Source organism: Mesoplodon densirostris, chromosome 6 (genome assembly GCF_025265405.1).
Source record: "Mesoplodon densirostris isolate mMesDen1 chromosome 6, mMesDen1 primary haplotype, whole genome shotgun sequence".
In the NCBI taxonomy this organism is placed as follows: Eukaryota; Metazoa; Chordata; class Mammalia; order Artiodactyla; family Ziphiidae; genus Mesoplodon; species Mesoplodon densirostris.
In genome coordinates this window covers 44268092-44281710 of record NC_082666.1, presented here as the reverse complement: position 1 = coordinate 44281710, position 13619 = coordinate 44268092, and the positions used below count along the sequence as shown (strand labels likewise).

At 39.2% G+C, this 13619-nt stretch overlaps 1 protein-coding gene across 9 annotated transcripts; it reads right to left on the bottom strand.

The window, feature by feature from the left end:
• Positions 1-1193: 1193 nt before the first annotated feature.
• Positions 1194-13548, bottom strand: HNRNPK (heterogeneous nuclear ribonucleoprotein K). Of its 9 annotated transcripts, none has more exons than XM_060101709.1 (17): positions 13415-13548; positions 11362-11440; positions 11170-11254; positions 10614-10711; positions 9881-9937; positions 8389-8432; positions 7439-7511; positions 6845-6916; positions 6228-6341; positions 5763-5891; positions 4852-5159; positions 4679-4733; positions 4284-4367; positions 3990-4005; positions 3831-3913; positions 3263-3432; positions 1194-2494 (listed from the first exon to the last, which is right to left on the bottom strand). In XM_060101709.1, exons 3-17 carry the CDS (start codon positions 11225-11227, stop codon positions 2464-2466), a joined length of 1392 nt encoding a protein of 463 aa, XP_059957692.1. In that variant the 5' UTR covers positions 11228-11254; positions 11362-11440; positions 13415-13548; the 3' UTR covers positions 1194-2463. The 9 variants fall into 9 exon arrangements, with proteins under 9 accessions (XP_059957692.1, XP_059957685.1, XP_059957686.1 ...); XM_060101702.1 differs by having other exon boundaries at positions 1194-2554; positions 13415-13547; XM_060101703.1 differs by lacking the exon at positions 13415-13548 and adding an exon at positions 13065-13169 and having other exon boundaries at positions 1194-2554.
• Positions 13549-13619: the final 71 nt, after the last annotated feature.

The window sequence follows — 13619 nt, the reverse complement described above, 5'->3', positions numbered from 1 at the left end:
CTTCAGAGAATTTTCTTAAATTGCCAGCCCATGTTCAGACACCATTTACCAGGTAATAGTGGAAATGAAAAAGGCCCCTACCGCCAAAGTTGTGTCCCCCATTTACCAACGTCAGGTATTTTCTTTTTAGCAGATTGTGTTCAAGGTCTTATTTTTAAAAGACAAAAAATTAATACTTTCAGCCAAGAGTCTATTTATGTAATTTTTAAAAGATTTTTTTGATGTGGACCATTTTAAAGTCTTTATTATTGAACTTGTTACAATGCTTTTGCTTTTTGGTTCTTTGGCTGCAGGGCACATGAGGTCCCAGCTCCCCGACCAGGGATGGAACCCACACCTGCATTGGAAGGGGGAGTCTTAACCACTGGACCCCCAGGGAAGTCCCTACACAACTAATTTTTGAATGACAAACGAGAACTTTGAAAGCCAGTGTTCTCTCCAGGGATACTTTCCTCCAATGTAAGTAACAATTTGACTAAAATGTCATTACCGATAGTTTTTCTCTAGGGGAGGGGCACATTTCAACATAAGTACACTATACTGACCCTATGCAACCCAAGCTTACCCATACTTAAAATACCCAAGAGGGAAACTAACACCCAAGTGGCAATTCAGACTAATTTCACCGTTGGGGAAACCTTATCACAGGTAGCATTTTAAGTGATGCTGTGGTATCACTGTCACTTATCAAGAGAACACCCCATCTCCCTCCCTAAACTAAAAGGGGTATCACTGAAATTTTAAACCTTTGCATGTAGTAGTCATACATAGTTCAGAAAATTCTGCTCACTTCACATTCTTCTATCATACGCAAGCCTGTTTTCTAAACTTAAACAATTGCATCCATGAGTTCTTTTCCATGTAATTGCTGAGTTGTTCTCAGGCTTTCTGGACAGTTGGAAGATAACAGGTAGCATTTTAAGGATTTACAAGCCAAGAGCCAGAAAAAAAAATTTTACATTTATCTGTAAACACTCTCACAACAAACTGGAACTATTTTAAAGTTAAACCTAAGAAACTCAAAGCAGCTCACAGGTAATGTGAGAATAGGAGGACTTGTAGAATTGGAATGACTCAGCTCTTATGCTGGACTCCCCTTTAAAACTAAGAGCCCAACTACTGTTATTTTTTAACTTACCACCCCTATCATATCTGATTTATAAATGCTAGAAAAACACTTCACACGAAAAATATATAATTTAAGATTATTGTATTTCCTTACAAGAGGAATGTTTTAACAAATTTTACAGGTGTCAATCAACCTTTGTTCGAATTGGGCACACATCAAATCTAGCATTTTGGGAGTTTTATTTGGAAGTGAACTTTTAACTATCAATACAAATGCCAAGATACTACACAAAACATCCACAGGAACTTTTTTCATCTTTTTTTGAATTGTTCACAAACATTTCCTACATAATCCAACATACAACAGAGAAATGGTACATCTTTTTCTTTCAATTTGCATACAATGGAAAAACAAGAATATATATATATATTTTACAAAGTTTAACTAATAGACACTACCAAGCTGACAGTTTAAGTCTATAGGTGAGAAATTATCTAATAAAAAATAATCAGAATTTATTAAGCATCAGTCACTTCCATAACCAAGTATTATTCTGATTAATAAAACTTGCTGCCATTAGGCTTCTGGTATATACTTATACCAACTACTCCATCTGTTGTATTGCTCCCCACCTTGGTTCTTCACAATTACAAACAGAAAATCGTTGCAAAGTAGGGGCAAGCATTTGCAAAAACAAACAAAAATCCCCAGCTTATTATAAGCATGAATGTGTGGTGGAATTTCCTCCCAAGCAATGGACTTTCAAATCACTTAAGAAATCACCAGAACTGAATGTGTCAGGATATTTTGCCTAAGTCCAAGAAGAGATGTGTTTACTTATATCCAACAGAGGACTGAAAATTAAACTTAGTGTTTAGTTTGGGGGCAGGTTGGGGGGAATTCAGCCATTTGAAAAATGACCGTCTTAAAAAAAAAATGACCACCAAAAATAGGTTCACTAAATTTATTTTAAAAATCATAAAACGTTTCTTACAAAAGAGCATTACATTCTGCACACTGCTCTGAATAGATGCCAGGGACATATGGACTATTGTTACTTTTCCTCCCTGTCCCACCCCCCCAAATGTTACAGTGATCACAAAGTAAAGTGTTCACAATAATTACATGGGGGGATTTTTTTTTAAACCACCAACAATGAACAAAAATTAAAATTCACTCACTCTGCTGCTGTTTCAAAATTTCAATGTTAGTTTTTGCACACCCTCCCCCACCCCCACCCGTTTGTAAGGAACTAAAACATTACATCTGGTGAACAGCAAAGATTTCACTACACCTCAAATGCAGAACACCTATGAAGCAGAGGAATGTTGGCTTTTTAAACAGAAGCAGATAAAAAAAAAAAGATGCAGGACTCCTTCAGTTCTTCACTAGTCTTAGAAAAACTTTCCAGAATACTGCTTCACACTATAAAAAAGAAAAAATATCTTGCATTAGAATCCTTCAACATCTGCATACTGCTTCACACTATAAAAGAAAAGAAAAAAAAGTACGAATTAGAATTTTTGTTCGTAACATCTTAATCAACATTAAGACAATTTCAATGCTAAATTAAAATGATAAACATGTCCATTACAGAGATAAGAATTAAAACATTAGCAATTACAAATTAGAGCAATGTAAAACCCAAGAAAAAAGATTAACAGTAAATCAGACATTAGTAGAGCAGAATTAAGAAAATCAAAAGTTGTTAATATTTGGTAGAAAAGACAAAGAAATGTCAGTTAAGGTGTGAAATGCTGCATTTTACAGCACCAATCATTTGTCCTGTAGAGGCATGGCCTGTGCCATATGGCAGACTGTGATTTGTTGTCGATTTAGTTATCTAAAAACAACAAAATCACTAGTCTTCCACACAGAACTAGACCAACATCCATTGAATCTTCTATATTTTCTACAGGCTCTGTATAATTTATAACAAGTGGTTTTGGCAGCAGTTTTCACCAGAGAAATGAGAGGTTTGCTTGGTTAAGGCTTCTTCCAGCAAGATTAGTATTGAATGTCTTCTTTTTTTAGTAAGAAAGCAGAAGAAAATTAAAGCAAAGCTATTAGAATGTTTAGAAGTTAGGTCCCCAAAAGGTTGAGACACCATGGCTTCTAAAAAGAAAAATCAGAGAAGAGAAGCTTTTTAAGGTTTTAGTATCTTTAGGCTAACAAAAAGCTAAACAAACTGACCTGTTCTGCAGCAAGTACTGTGCATTCTGTATCTGGTCCTGTGTTCCTGTAATGGTAATGATCCGGTCTTCGGACCCTTCTAAAGGCTCATCAATTTTGATCGATGCTCCTGACTCATGACGGATTTGTTTAATCCGCTGACCACCTTTGCCAATAATAGATCCAGCCAGCTGAAAAGAGTTTTAAAAACAAGTGTTTATTATATACTTTCAAAGTATTATCCTGTATGTTCAGTGACCATCAAGACTATTAACTTTGTACAACGTATTGACTATGTTGTGCTAATTTAATGCCCCACATTAGTCCAGGTTTGAATTACAATGTAGTTACATCACCCATTGACATTTCCTTTAATAAATGAACCAGGGGCTCAGAACCCTCCTAACTGCATTTTAATGGTACTGAACATCTTTTGACAAGGCTTAAACTGGAGAATGACACCTCAGCTGAAGTCCTTGAAACACAATTTTAATCCTAAAATGGAATATTTTTGTTAAAACCTTTTATTAAAAACCAGGGAACTTAAAGTGACTTATTAAATGTCCCTTATAATGTTAAAGATACTTACATCTTTGGGAATAGTTACTTGTGTAGTAATAATAGGTCCACCAAGATCACCATATGAGCCACGACCCCCTGCATAGGAATAATCTGATTTAAATAATGAGTATTAAGTTCATTTACAAAGCATGAAATAATATTTGATTTCACAAAGAAAAAAACTTACCATATCCAGAGCCACCCTAAAAACAGAACAGAAAAAAATAGAAAATTACTTCCCCTTCAAAACTTCAGGTCTTTTTAACATTAAATCCCCCAGAGTTTAGGAAACCAAAGTCCTCCCATATCTTCCCTAGTAAGTAAATTTCAAAAACAATCCTCAGGGGAAGAAACCATTCAGGTACACTGCATCCCAAGAAACAAAAAAGTTATATGGGGGGAAATAAAACACTTATCGATGAGTAAACAAGAATGTTAAAATTATTAGTGACATGAATAATAAACATCCATGATACTCAACCTGTGGTTCATAAGCCATCTGCCACTCTGATGGGCTCCATGTATCTATTGCAGAGTCCCAGGTTTCATCAGCACTGAAACCAACCTGTGTTACAGATAAAACTATTAATATGAACCTGCACTGTATTTGTCTGAATCACCATTTTTATATGACCAATTACTATTTCACATCTCTATATAAACTGGCAGTAATCATGTACTTTGGGGGAAACAAAGATGGAACAAATCTTAATATCCCAGCAAACACCCAAAACAATGATTTAAGCGGCTATCTACAAAAGTCCGTTTGTAAGACAAAACTCTTCAGTTAATCATCTTGAACAAAATGTTAGCTATCTGACTTTAAGACCCCTTTTAGCACTCATAAATACATTGATGAAATATCAAAGTTCTTACCATGCCATCATAACGGTCTCCAGGTCTTCCTCTTCTGTCATAGGCCATTAGATCTCTGCAAGCATAGTACTTGTTGTAATCTCAGCTGGTCACACATACCAAATAAAAACCTACCCCCTCTGCCCATAAAGTGCAGCTTCTTGTACGTTAATGTGTGGATGAAAGAAACTTACCCCCCTCTAGGTGGTGGTGGTGGAGGAAGAGGAAGATTCCGAGCTCTGCTACCACCCCGGCCACCTCGTCCAGGAGGAGGTGGAGGAGGTCCTCGACGAGGGCTCATATCATCATAATCTCTTCTGGATGGAGGCATAGGACGCCCACCCCGACCAGGAGGCATTCTGTCAAAACCACCTCTTCCCCGCATGGGAAATCCCACAGGACGTCCACGGCGGTCATCAAACATCATTGTAAAACCACCATAATCATAGGTTTCATCGTAAAAATTGGGATCATAAGGCTGAGCACGTCCTTTAATGGGAGACTGAAACAAAAACATAGCAACTTTATAGACTGAGGAAAAAGCCTTAGTTCACACCAACCATTCTTTTAACAAACAGAACATTTCAAGCCCTTTGTATTTATCCCTGGGAGGTACTCGAGATAGGGATAGGAATATATGCAAAGATAGGAATTTAAAAAATGCATTTCTGGTGAGTTTCAAACAAAAAAATTGAGTTTTAATGCTTGCGAGGTAAGGATTAACAGCTTTATTTTACCCTTAGAGATTAAGTAACAGACTACAAACCCCTTTCACATTTCACAATGGGGATTATGAAGAAGTGACCACCCCAAGGGCTGAGGGGATCAGTATCCTGGGTATGTAGTGTAGTACTATAGAGGAACCATAGGAACTTCTTTTGAAGGACCAAAGGCTATTAAAAACCTCACCAACAATGTAAAGACAACTCTCCAGATTCTCCCAAAGTATTTCTAAATTAAAGTGATAGCTAAAAGCAGGGTGATAGAAAATTGTTAGGTGAAGGAAAAGTAAAAGCCATTTGTCTAAACGTTCTCAAACTACTTTTGAACAAGACATCTGTTTTACAAAATTAAACGCAAGTAAAATAAAGGGTTCTGAAGGTACCTCTGATATAAGATCAAGGATGATCTTTATGCACTCTACAACCCTATCAGGTTTTCCTCCAATAAGAACGACTCTGTCAGTGGATTGAGGACAACATTCCTGGAAAAGCTTGATTGTTGTCTGAGTGTTCTGTAACAGGTTTACAAAAAAAAGCAGCATTAATCAATCAGAAAAAAGGAAATGCAGTACAAAAAAATTTCCAGGTTTAGACAGATTTAATTTGTATTTCAGTAAAATTTCCCCCCATATAAAAAGCTTGTTAATAACACTAGGACTTTGCATGATAAATTTTTGGCAAAATAACTTGTATAGCATGGCCAGGCCTTTGTTATATTTTAATTAGCAAACAAGATAAACTTAAGGGAGGAAACTCAAAAAGGGAATAAGAGAAGCCCACAGAACCAAGTCCACATAAAAAGCTATTTTCTAGTAATACGGCAGGAAAAAACAAAACTATCACTTTACCTCTCGAAGTTCTTTGATTTTAGCACCTTTGACCCCAATAATTCCTCCTGCCAGACTCTGATGAATCAACAGTCTCAACTCGCAGTCAAAGTCGCTTCCTTTATAGTGTTGGTACTGCGGAGGGAGAGTTATAAAATTTTAGTCCCAAATCAAGGATTCCACAAGAATACACACTTATCTGCTATAAGCATACCAATATACTGTTGCAGTGAGCAACCTGAATTTATATTTCAATAACTTTACCAGTTATGTGCTTATTATCCTCAATAGCCAGGCCCAAAAAGGACATTCTGCACCACCTTAAAAAACTATTTTATTTTCAGGTCCTGCAACACCATACCCACACTGCAGCCATTTAGCATGTCGCTGTTACCACAAAATTATTATTAACATTCAAATAACACCATAATAAAAATGACTGCAAAGCACTTTGCAAATGTAGTTAATTCCCACTGCAGCATGGAGCAGGGTCAACAGTGAGTTGTAAGACCATTCATTTATCATGTTTTTAAGCCTTTTTTCTATAGAGACGGGAAAAGTACGCTATGTTGAAAATAAAATTGATCCTATGGGCCAGGCTCCATACTTCAGTGGGGTTCAATGGCACTATGACATACATTTAAGCATTCCACAGCATCAGATTCGAGCGGGAGCTGGCTGGTTGCAGTGGGTGATGGCAACTGCAGGCCCTGAAAGTAGAAAAATAAGAGTAATAGGTTAAGTGTCTAGTGTGATCAGGCTATTGTCGCATATATTGGTAAAGCTACTACAACATATTTCACATCATTAAGTAACAAGAAACTGCTTATCTACATTAAGAATCAACATACATTGCTATTCTCTATACACCTAGTAAGTGATTACATAAAATTTAAAACTCCTTGAACTACATCAAACACAGTCCTTTCTGACACAGTCCCACAATCATTATTCTAACTCAAAACCTCCTCTAAAACTAAAGCCCATAAAACATACGCTAAACCTCATGAAAGTGTATGGCCACAGGTAGTTCCTATGTACTCCAGTGGCTAGACTACATTTTCAAACAAGTAATGTGGGTATAATAACCCTGCACCTTAAGTGGCAGAGTGTAACACATTGCTGCTACAAAACTGTTATAGCCAATGCCTCTCCGCCTCCCCCATTTTGCCTCATTAAAACATCCTTTAAGCACCCCCCAACTGCCAAATACATTTAAAAAATGAGCCTACCTCTTCCAAGGTAGGGATGATTTTCTTCAGAATTTCTCCAATTGTTTCAATATCAGCACTGATACTCAATATGCTGTCAAACATCACAAATACCAGATAGTACAAAAAAAGGTGGAAAAGAAAAATGAGTTTTGTGGTCATCACCAGTAGTCAAACAACTTTTACAGAGAAGAACATACAATTATTTAATCCTCCCCATTTAAAGTAGCCTATTTATACATTTTTCACATGCATTTTGTTTTATGGCCAATACAAACATGGTAAACATTATTAGGAGACTTGCAGAGAGACAGAGAATGGGCTCTTGGAAGGGCTCAGATTAAGTGGGCAATAAATTGACCAGAACTGAAGCAGAGTTGAATACTTATGTTCCCCGCCACCACTAAGTTAATTAAGGATACCCTCGCTGTTACATTGGTAAAACTGGCACACCTTCTCTTAGGCAAAGTGGGGGAATATGCAAGTGGTGAACATTATATTTGGAGTAAGGTTATGAATACCAGTTAGAAATTAGATCACTAATGGGCTCTGCAAGAAAACAAATACAAATGCAAGACAAAAACAAAGACAACACAAATGAGAAGTGAAGGAAAGTGAACCAGAGTTAGCATTTCATCAGAAAAAATTATGAACAGGCAATGTTGGGAAGCAAGGTGGGCCACAAAGACAGAGCGAGAGACTATTTCGGTAACAATTTGATTTACAATGCAGCAAATATGCAACACTTGAAGCTGTGCTCCTTCCATCGAAATAAAATTAGTGGATCGTTTGGGTGGGCAACTCACGGTAAAAGTTCAGTGACAAAAAGACTTAATGGGGAAAATAAGACAGAAACTTGAAAAACAATACACCGTCTAAAGGGGATACTATTTAATTATATAAAAGGCAGGTAATAAAATACATTTCTCTCTTTCTAATCAGGCAGTGAGGCATAAACTGTTGGGACATACCGCTCGGGGCCACTGCTGTCTGGGACTGAAACACTGGCATTGTACTGCATTGGTCATTGGCGTTCGTGGATGTTGGCATTGGGCATGGGCATTCAATCAGAAGTTGTCAAGTATGGTACCCGTTTGGCAACGAGCACATTTTTGGGCATAGCCAACCAGGGTTTTCACATGGGCGTTCAGGGGCGGATGGGCCAACGTCATGGTGGGCAACGCAGGGGTAAGTCGATCCAGTACATGGGCAACGGAGATATATGGCCAAAAAAACAAGGAGAGGGAAAAGGGGGAAAAGCAATAAATTTTAATTTAATACAAACTATACTCATACTCTCAATTAATGAAACAAGCTTAAGTTGTTCTGAAGACTAACACAATAATGGACTTCTCTATATCTGACTGTGGCTTAACATTTAAGGACCTTTAATGATGGTACTTTTTTTTTTTTTTAAACAAACAATGTTTCAGTAGCAGGCTGGCTCATGAGGGTAGACACAAAACCTGTCATGACTCGAATTCTTGAGGAAATGGGGAAATTATTAACCCAGATAATTATATAGAACATCTGGATTAAAAGGAAAGAGGTTTATAAAAGACAAAACAAAAATTCCCACACCACCAAAAACCCCTAACTCTTAAAGACTGTTTGGTTTCCTGGAGATTCAAAAACGCACTCCTAGATCCTAACAGGCAAGTTTGTAAAATTTAAACAAATTTTCAAGTTCAGTTTACAGTAATCAAGAGGAACATACAAAGATCTGTGACCAAGAGAGAAATGAAAAAATACCAAATAAGTATTCAACAGTTATTATTTGCCTCAACTCTAGCAAGGAAACATCAAGAGTGTGTACATGAGAAAAAAAAATTTAGGAAATCTGGTGTACCCAAGTCCTATAAATATGCTCACTTCTGGTGATACCAACATTTAATGTGTCTAATCACAAGAGTCAACCCACTATAAAATATGAAGACTCAAAACAAATCATCGGCATTGACAAACGGCTTCCAGTTGTAAGATTAAGTGCCTACTCTATTCTTTACCCACATCTTAATCATGCAACCTTAATTCCTTTGTGCTCCATGTGCAAGCTGTTAAAGAACTGATGGGCAAATTGAAAAAAAAAGGAATAAAAATTTTGGAGTTTAATCAGCCACCTGCAATGGTTTTCAGTAATACTGTACTTGATTCATACATGGGAAATGGTACAAATTAAGGAGTTTTATATTGTTATTTCTAATTAAGATGTTATCTTGCTTGAAGTGAATAATTTGGTGTAAAGTTATTAGAAAGTGAGGAGGTTTAATATAGACCCCCCCCCAGCTCAATCTGGGCTTTGTTAAATCAGGAATGTCAAACCTTGAAAATCACCTATGTAACCAATTATTATAAAAGGCTTGAATCTAGACTATTAAATGATTTCTACGATGCAATTCTTTAATCCTACAAACACATAAACTGAAGCTTCCTGTGTAATAGTTTAAACTCTTTAATACTTACATCTGTACGGAGAGCCTTAATATTCTTGCCTCCTTTTCCAATCACTGCCCCAGCATTCTGGAGAAAATAAAAAGAAACTTATTTTGTCTTTTCCTAGAATTAATGTGTCTTCCTACGCTCTTAAGCTTTTAGCCAAAAACAAACACCACACACGTCTAACCTCTTTTTTGGTTATAGAGATGAAAATCTATTTGGGGATATCAAGACCATCAGGTTAGCAAAAATTAAAGAGTCTATGTGCTTTGGGGACTAAACACCAAGGCAGAGCTTTGAAATACTGAGAACGCCAGAAATATACTGAGTCTAAAACTTAACCAATATCACTAACTTTACAATGCCTTTCTGCAAGCCAATTAAATAATTTAAACGCTAGTAGGCACTTTCTCATTGTGAGGTGTATTATCAGTCAGGTAAGCTGCCAACCAGGATGTTTTCTAATGAATTCACAATGTAATCAGACACAATCTTTAATCCGTTAATGCTTTAAGGATCATCCACACCCATCTCCTAGTTCAGCCCTGTAGCAGGCTCACTATGTTAAGGGCTTTTTTTTTAATTGTTGGCAAAATAACACAATTACCATAACCTAGAAAGTCTGCTTAGGAAAAGCTACACAAATCTTTTATATTCTGCAGCCTGTAAGCTTTTGCAAGCTTCCCAGAAGGTTCAATCAGAACTTTTCTTAATTCCTACCTAAGAACCACTTTCAAAGTTTCAAGAATAAAATTTATACCTTGCTCTGAAGCAGAATGCGTAATTCAACCATCTCATCAGTGTTTCTAGATCTTTTAAAAGCTTGTTCCTCTTCCATATCTTCAGCAGGGCGTTTACCTAAAAATTAACAGTTCAAATTTCAGAAAGCACCAGCATATTCAAGAAAGGGTATGTTTAATTACATTTCAGTTTTAACCTACAGATTAGAGAAACTTTAACTCTACTGTTTAAAGGGATTTGTTGCTAATCTTAAGTATGTTTTTAAAAGGTCAAAGGCACTGGTTCTTGGACTTTTAAGCATGAATTTAAGCACTCCATTCCAAATGGTTTTCCAAACACAAGATATTGTGACAATGCTTCAAAGGATAAGAAACTTCAAAATGCAAGAAAAATATTAGTTTTACATTTACTGGCTTTCTTTTAATCAGTTTATAGTTACCTATGCAAATGAGTTACTTCTGGTTCATAAATAAACGCTCAGATGTAACTGACAGGGATCTCAAATTAAACATAGGAAGTACTAATGAAATTAACAGAACACCAACAAAAATAAAATTGTTAAAATGTCTTCTCACCGAATTCGCCATTGGTTTCGGTGTTGGGAAAGGTTTCCTCTGGCTGTTCAGTTTCCATTTTCTTGTATTAAAGGGACACACCAATCTGTTGAAAAATAAAGAGGCTAGTACAATTGGTTTATTGAAAAGTAAGCTGTGCATCTTGCTAAATGTTAAAAACAAGGGAAAGTGATGACTGTTTCTAGAACGTACCAGTTATTAAATATATCCTTGCAGGGCAGAACTGAAGTGTTCTGGGCGGGACCAACTGACACCCTAGTGCTGCAGTAGCCTATAAAAACCAACACAAATCAGTTTTGCTTTTTTGGTTATTACTGAATACTAATCAACACCAATTTGAACACAACAAACAAAAGACCTATTTCTAAAACTTGCTTCTTTGTTTTAGGGTCTTAAACTTCCAAACGATTGCCTTCAAACACAAAAACACAAACCAAAAGACCATATCTGATTCTTTTGTAAAAGGAAAAACACATTTTTAGCCCTTGGATCAAGTCCCACCACAGCAATTAGTTATATGATAAATACAAAGAAAACTAGACACATGTAAGGCATATCGATAAATCCACAAGTCTCACTATTGTTCCCGAAAAATATAAATTTATAAAAAGATACACAAAATTATTTTTACACTGGGATTTAAAACCATTTTTGGCTTTCCTTCCATTGGTGACTTGAAAAACTACCTTCTGAAATCTTTAAAGTTTACAAATACAAAAGCGAATTCAAGCCATACCCAACCGGCAGGTCAATCTACTGGAGCGATAAACCTGCAAAGCTGATACAGGAGCACACCCAAACTTCTAATACTACTCGACTATCCAACAGAACCCCTGAACACCAACACCATAACTAGCGAGCTATTTTACATTACGTTAAAAGCGGTGTAACCTCACAATTATACCTCAAACACCACACTGGCGATAGGACTGCAAAAAGCCTTTTAGCTCTCCTCTTATGACTGGCAAAAAGCGGCGACCTGCGGCCCCAGGAAGAAACAGCTTAGAGCTAAAAATCAAGGCCATTATCTACGCCTTCCACTATTCCAATGACCAACTGAAACGCTAACCTGGCTCATCACTCAGTTAAATACTGAGTTGTGGTGGAAGATTTGGGTAAAGTGGTTTAACGACCGCAAGCTCTATGAAAATAAACAAATATCCTTCAGGTCCTGTAGTCACCGTTTCTCAGACAGTGAAAATCGCTAAGTACATGCGTGTCCAGCCGAGCGCAAACATGCCGTTCTCTCTCCAACGCCCGGGATACCGGGATCGGCAACGGCCCAGCAACAGGAGTTGAAAAAGCTCCCGAGGCGAGAGCACCAGCGCCGCACCTCTCCTCACCCGGATCCGACAGGAAATGGCGGCCCGCGTAATGGCGACTACGTGCTACTAGGCGGAGCCGAGCGCGGAACCCCCCTCCCCCACCCACCACGCGGTCCCGAGACCTCGTCCCCCGCGCCCTCCCCCCACCGCGGGAGAGACAAAGCAACTGTGGCAGCCCCGACCCTTCCAGCTCGCCCGTTCCCGCGTCGGGCCCAGGCCGGGAGCGCCCAAGTGCGCCGGGACCCACACAAAGAGAGCGGAGGCGTTCTCTACCGCCTCGGGGCCCGCCCGCCGACCCCCTCTCCTTCCCACAAGACCTAGTTCCCAACACTACAAAACTGCAGTTCATCCCACCGTCACAAGCCTCGCGACTCCCCGAAGCCTCCAGTACCGCAGCGCAGACTGCAGATATACGCTCAAGGAAATGGCGGAGGTGGGGGAGGGGAAACCCGGCAACGTTCCATCCCAGAACAGGCCAACCACCAAGCAGCCCCAACCACCTCCCTCAAGTGGAGAAACTGGTCTCCGGCCCTCGCCCCCACGCGCCGTTCGCCCAGCCCCATTCCTCACCAGGCAAGGCTACCGTCCCTATGCGGCCGCTCCGCCTCAGCTGGTCACAGCTAGACAGAGAACGAGCGTAGGCCCCCACCTCCCTCCCCGCGCTCTCCTACCCCGCCGCCGGGCCCGATAGGCTGCCCCAGCTACAGCGGTGGCGCGAGGGCGAAGCGATTGGCCCAAGGCCGCGTCAATCAAGGCGCTGGAGGAGGCGACAGCCCCGCCTCCCGCCGGCGCCTCCCTTCAGGCTGTAAGGCCGCTAAGGGCCCGAGAAAAACCAGACTTGGAATAAGTCAGCGCAGCCTTTAGGAAGGCCAAACCCCTGCCCGAACCCGTAATACCCAATCCCCAATAACCCTAATTACCTATAGGCCGCAAATAACCGGGAAGTAGGCAAGACGTCGAGGTTGGTGCAGCAGAGAAACAGAGAATAATGGCGCCTACAGTGCTTTCGCCTGGAGAGCCCTCCTCCTTTCTCGTTCGCGCACTCACTAGCTGGGGGGAGGGGGGAAAACGTCTCGCGAGAACTAAAGGCTGTCCAGTTCTCGCACACCGGGAGGGGGCGGGTGA

What these genes read in the sequence shown, in the direction of transcription:
- HNRNPK (XM_060101702.1), bottom strand. Translation starts at nt 11,227, where the DNA reads ATGGAAACTGAACAGCCAGAGGAAACCTTTCCCAACACCGAAACCAAT. An exon ending in CGAAACCAATGGCGAATTCG is followed by an intron (nt 10,712 to 11,169) that starts GTGAGAAGACAT and finishes GTTAATTTTTAG; the next exon opens with GTAAACGCCCTGCTGAAGAT. An exon ending in CAGTACTTGCTGCAGAACAG is followed by an intron (nt 2,555 to 3,262) that starts GTCAGTTTGTTT and finishes TTTCTTTTATAG; the next exon opens with TGTGAAGCAGTATGCAGATG.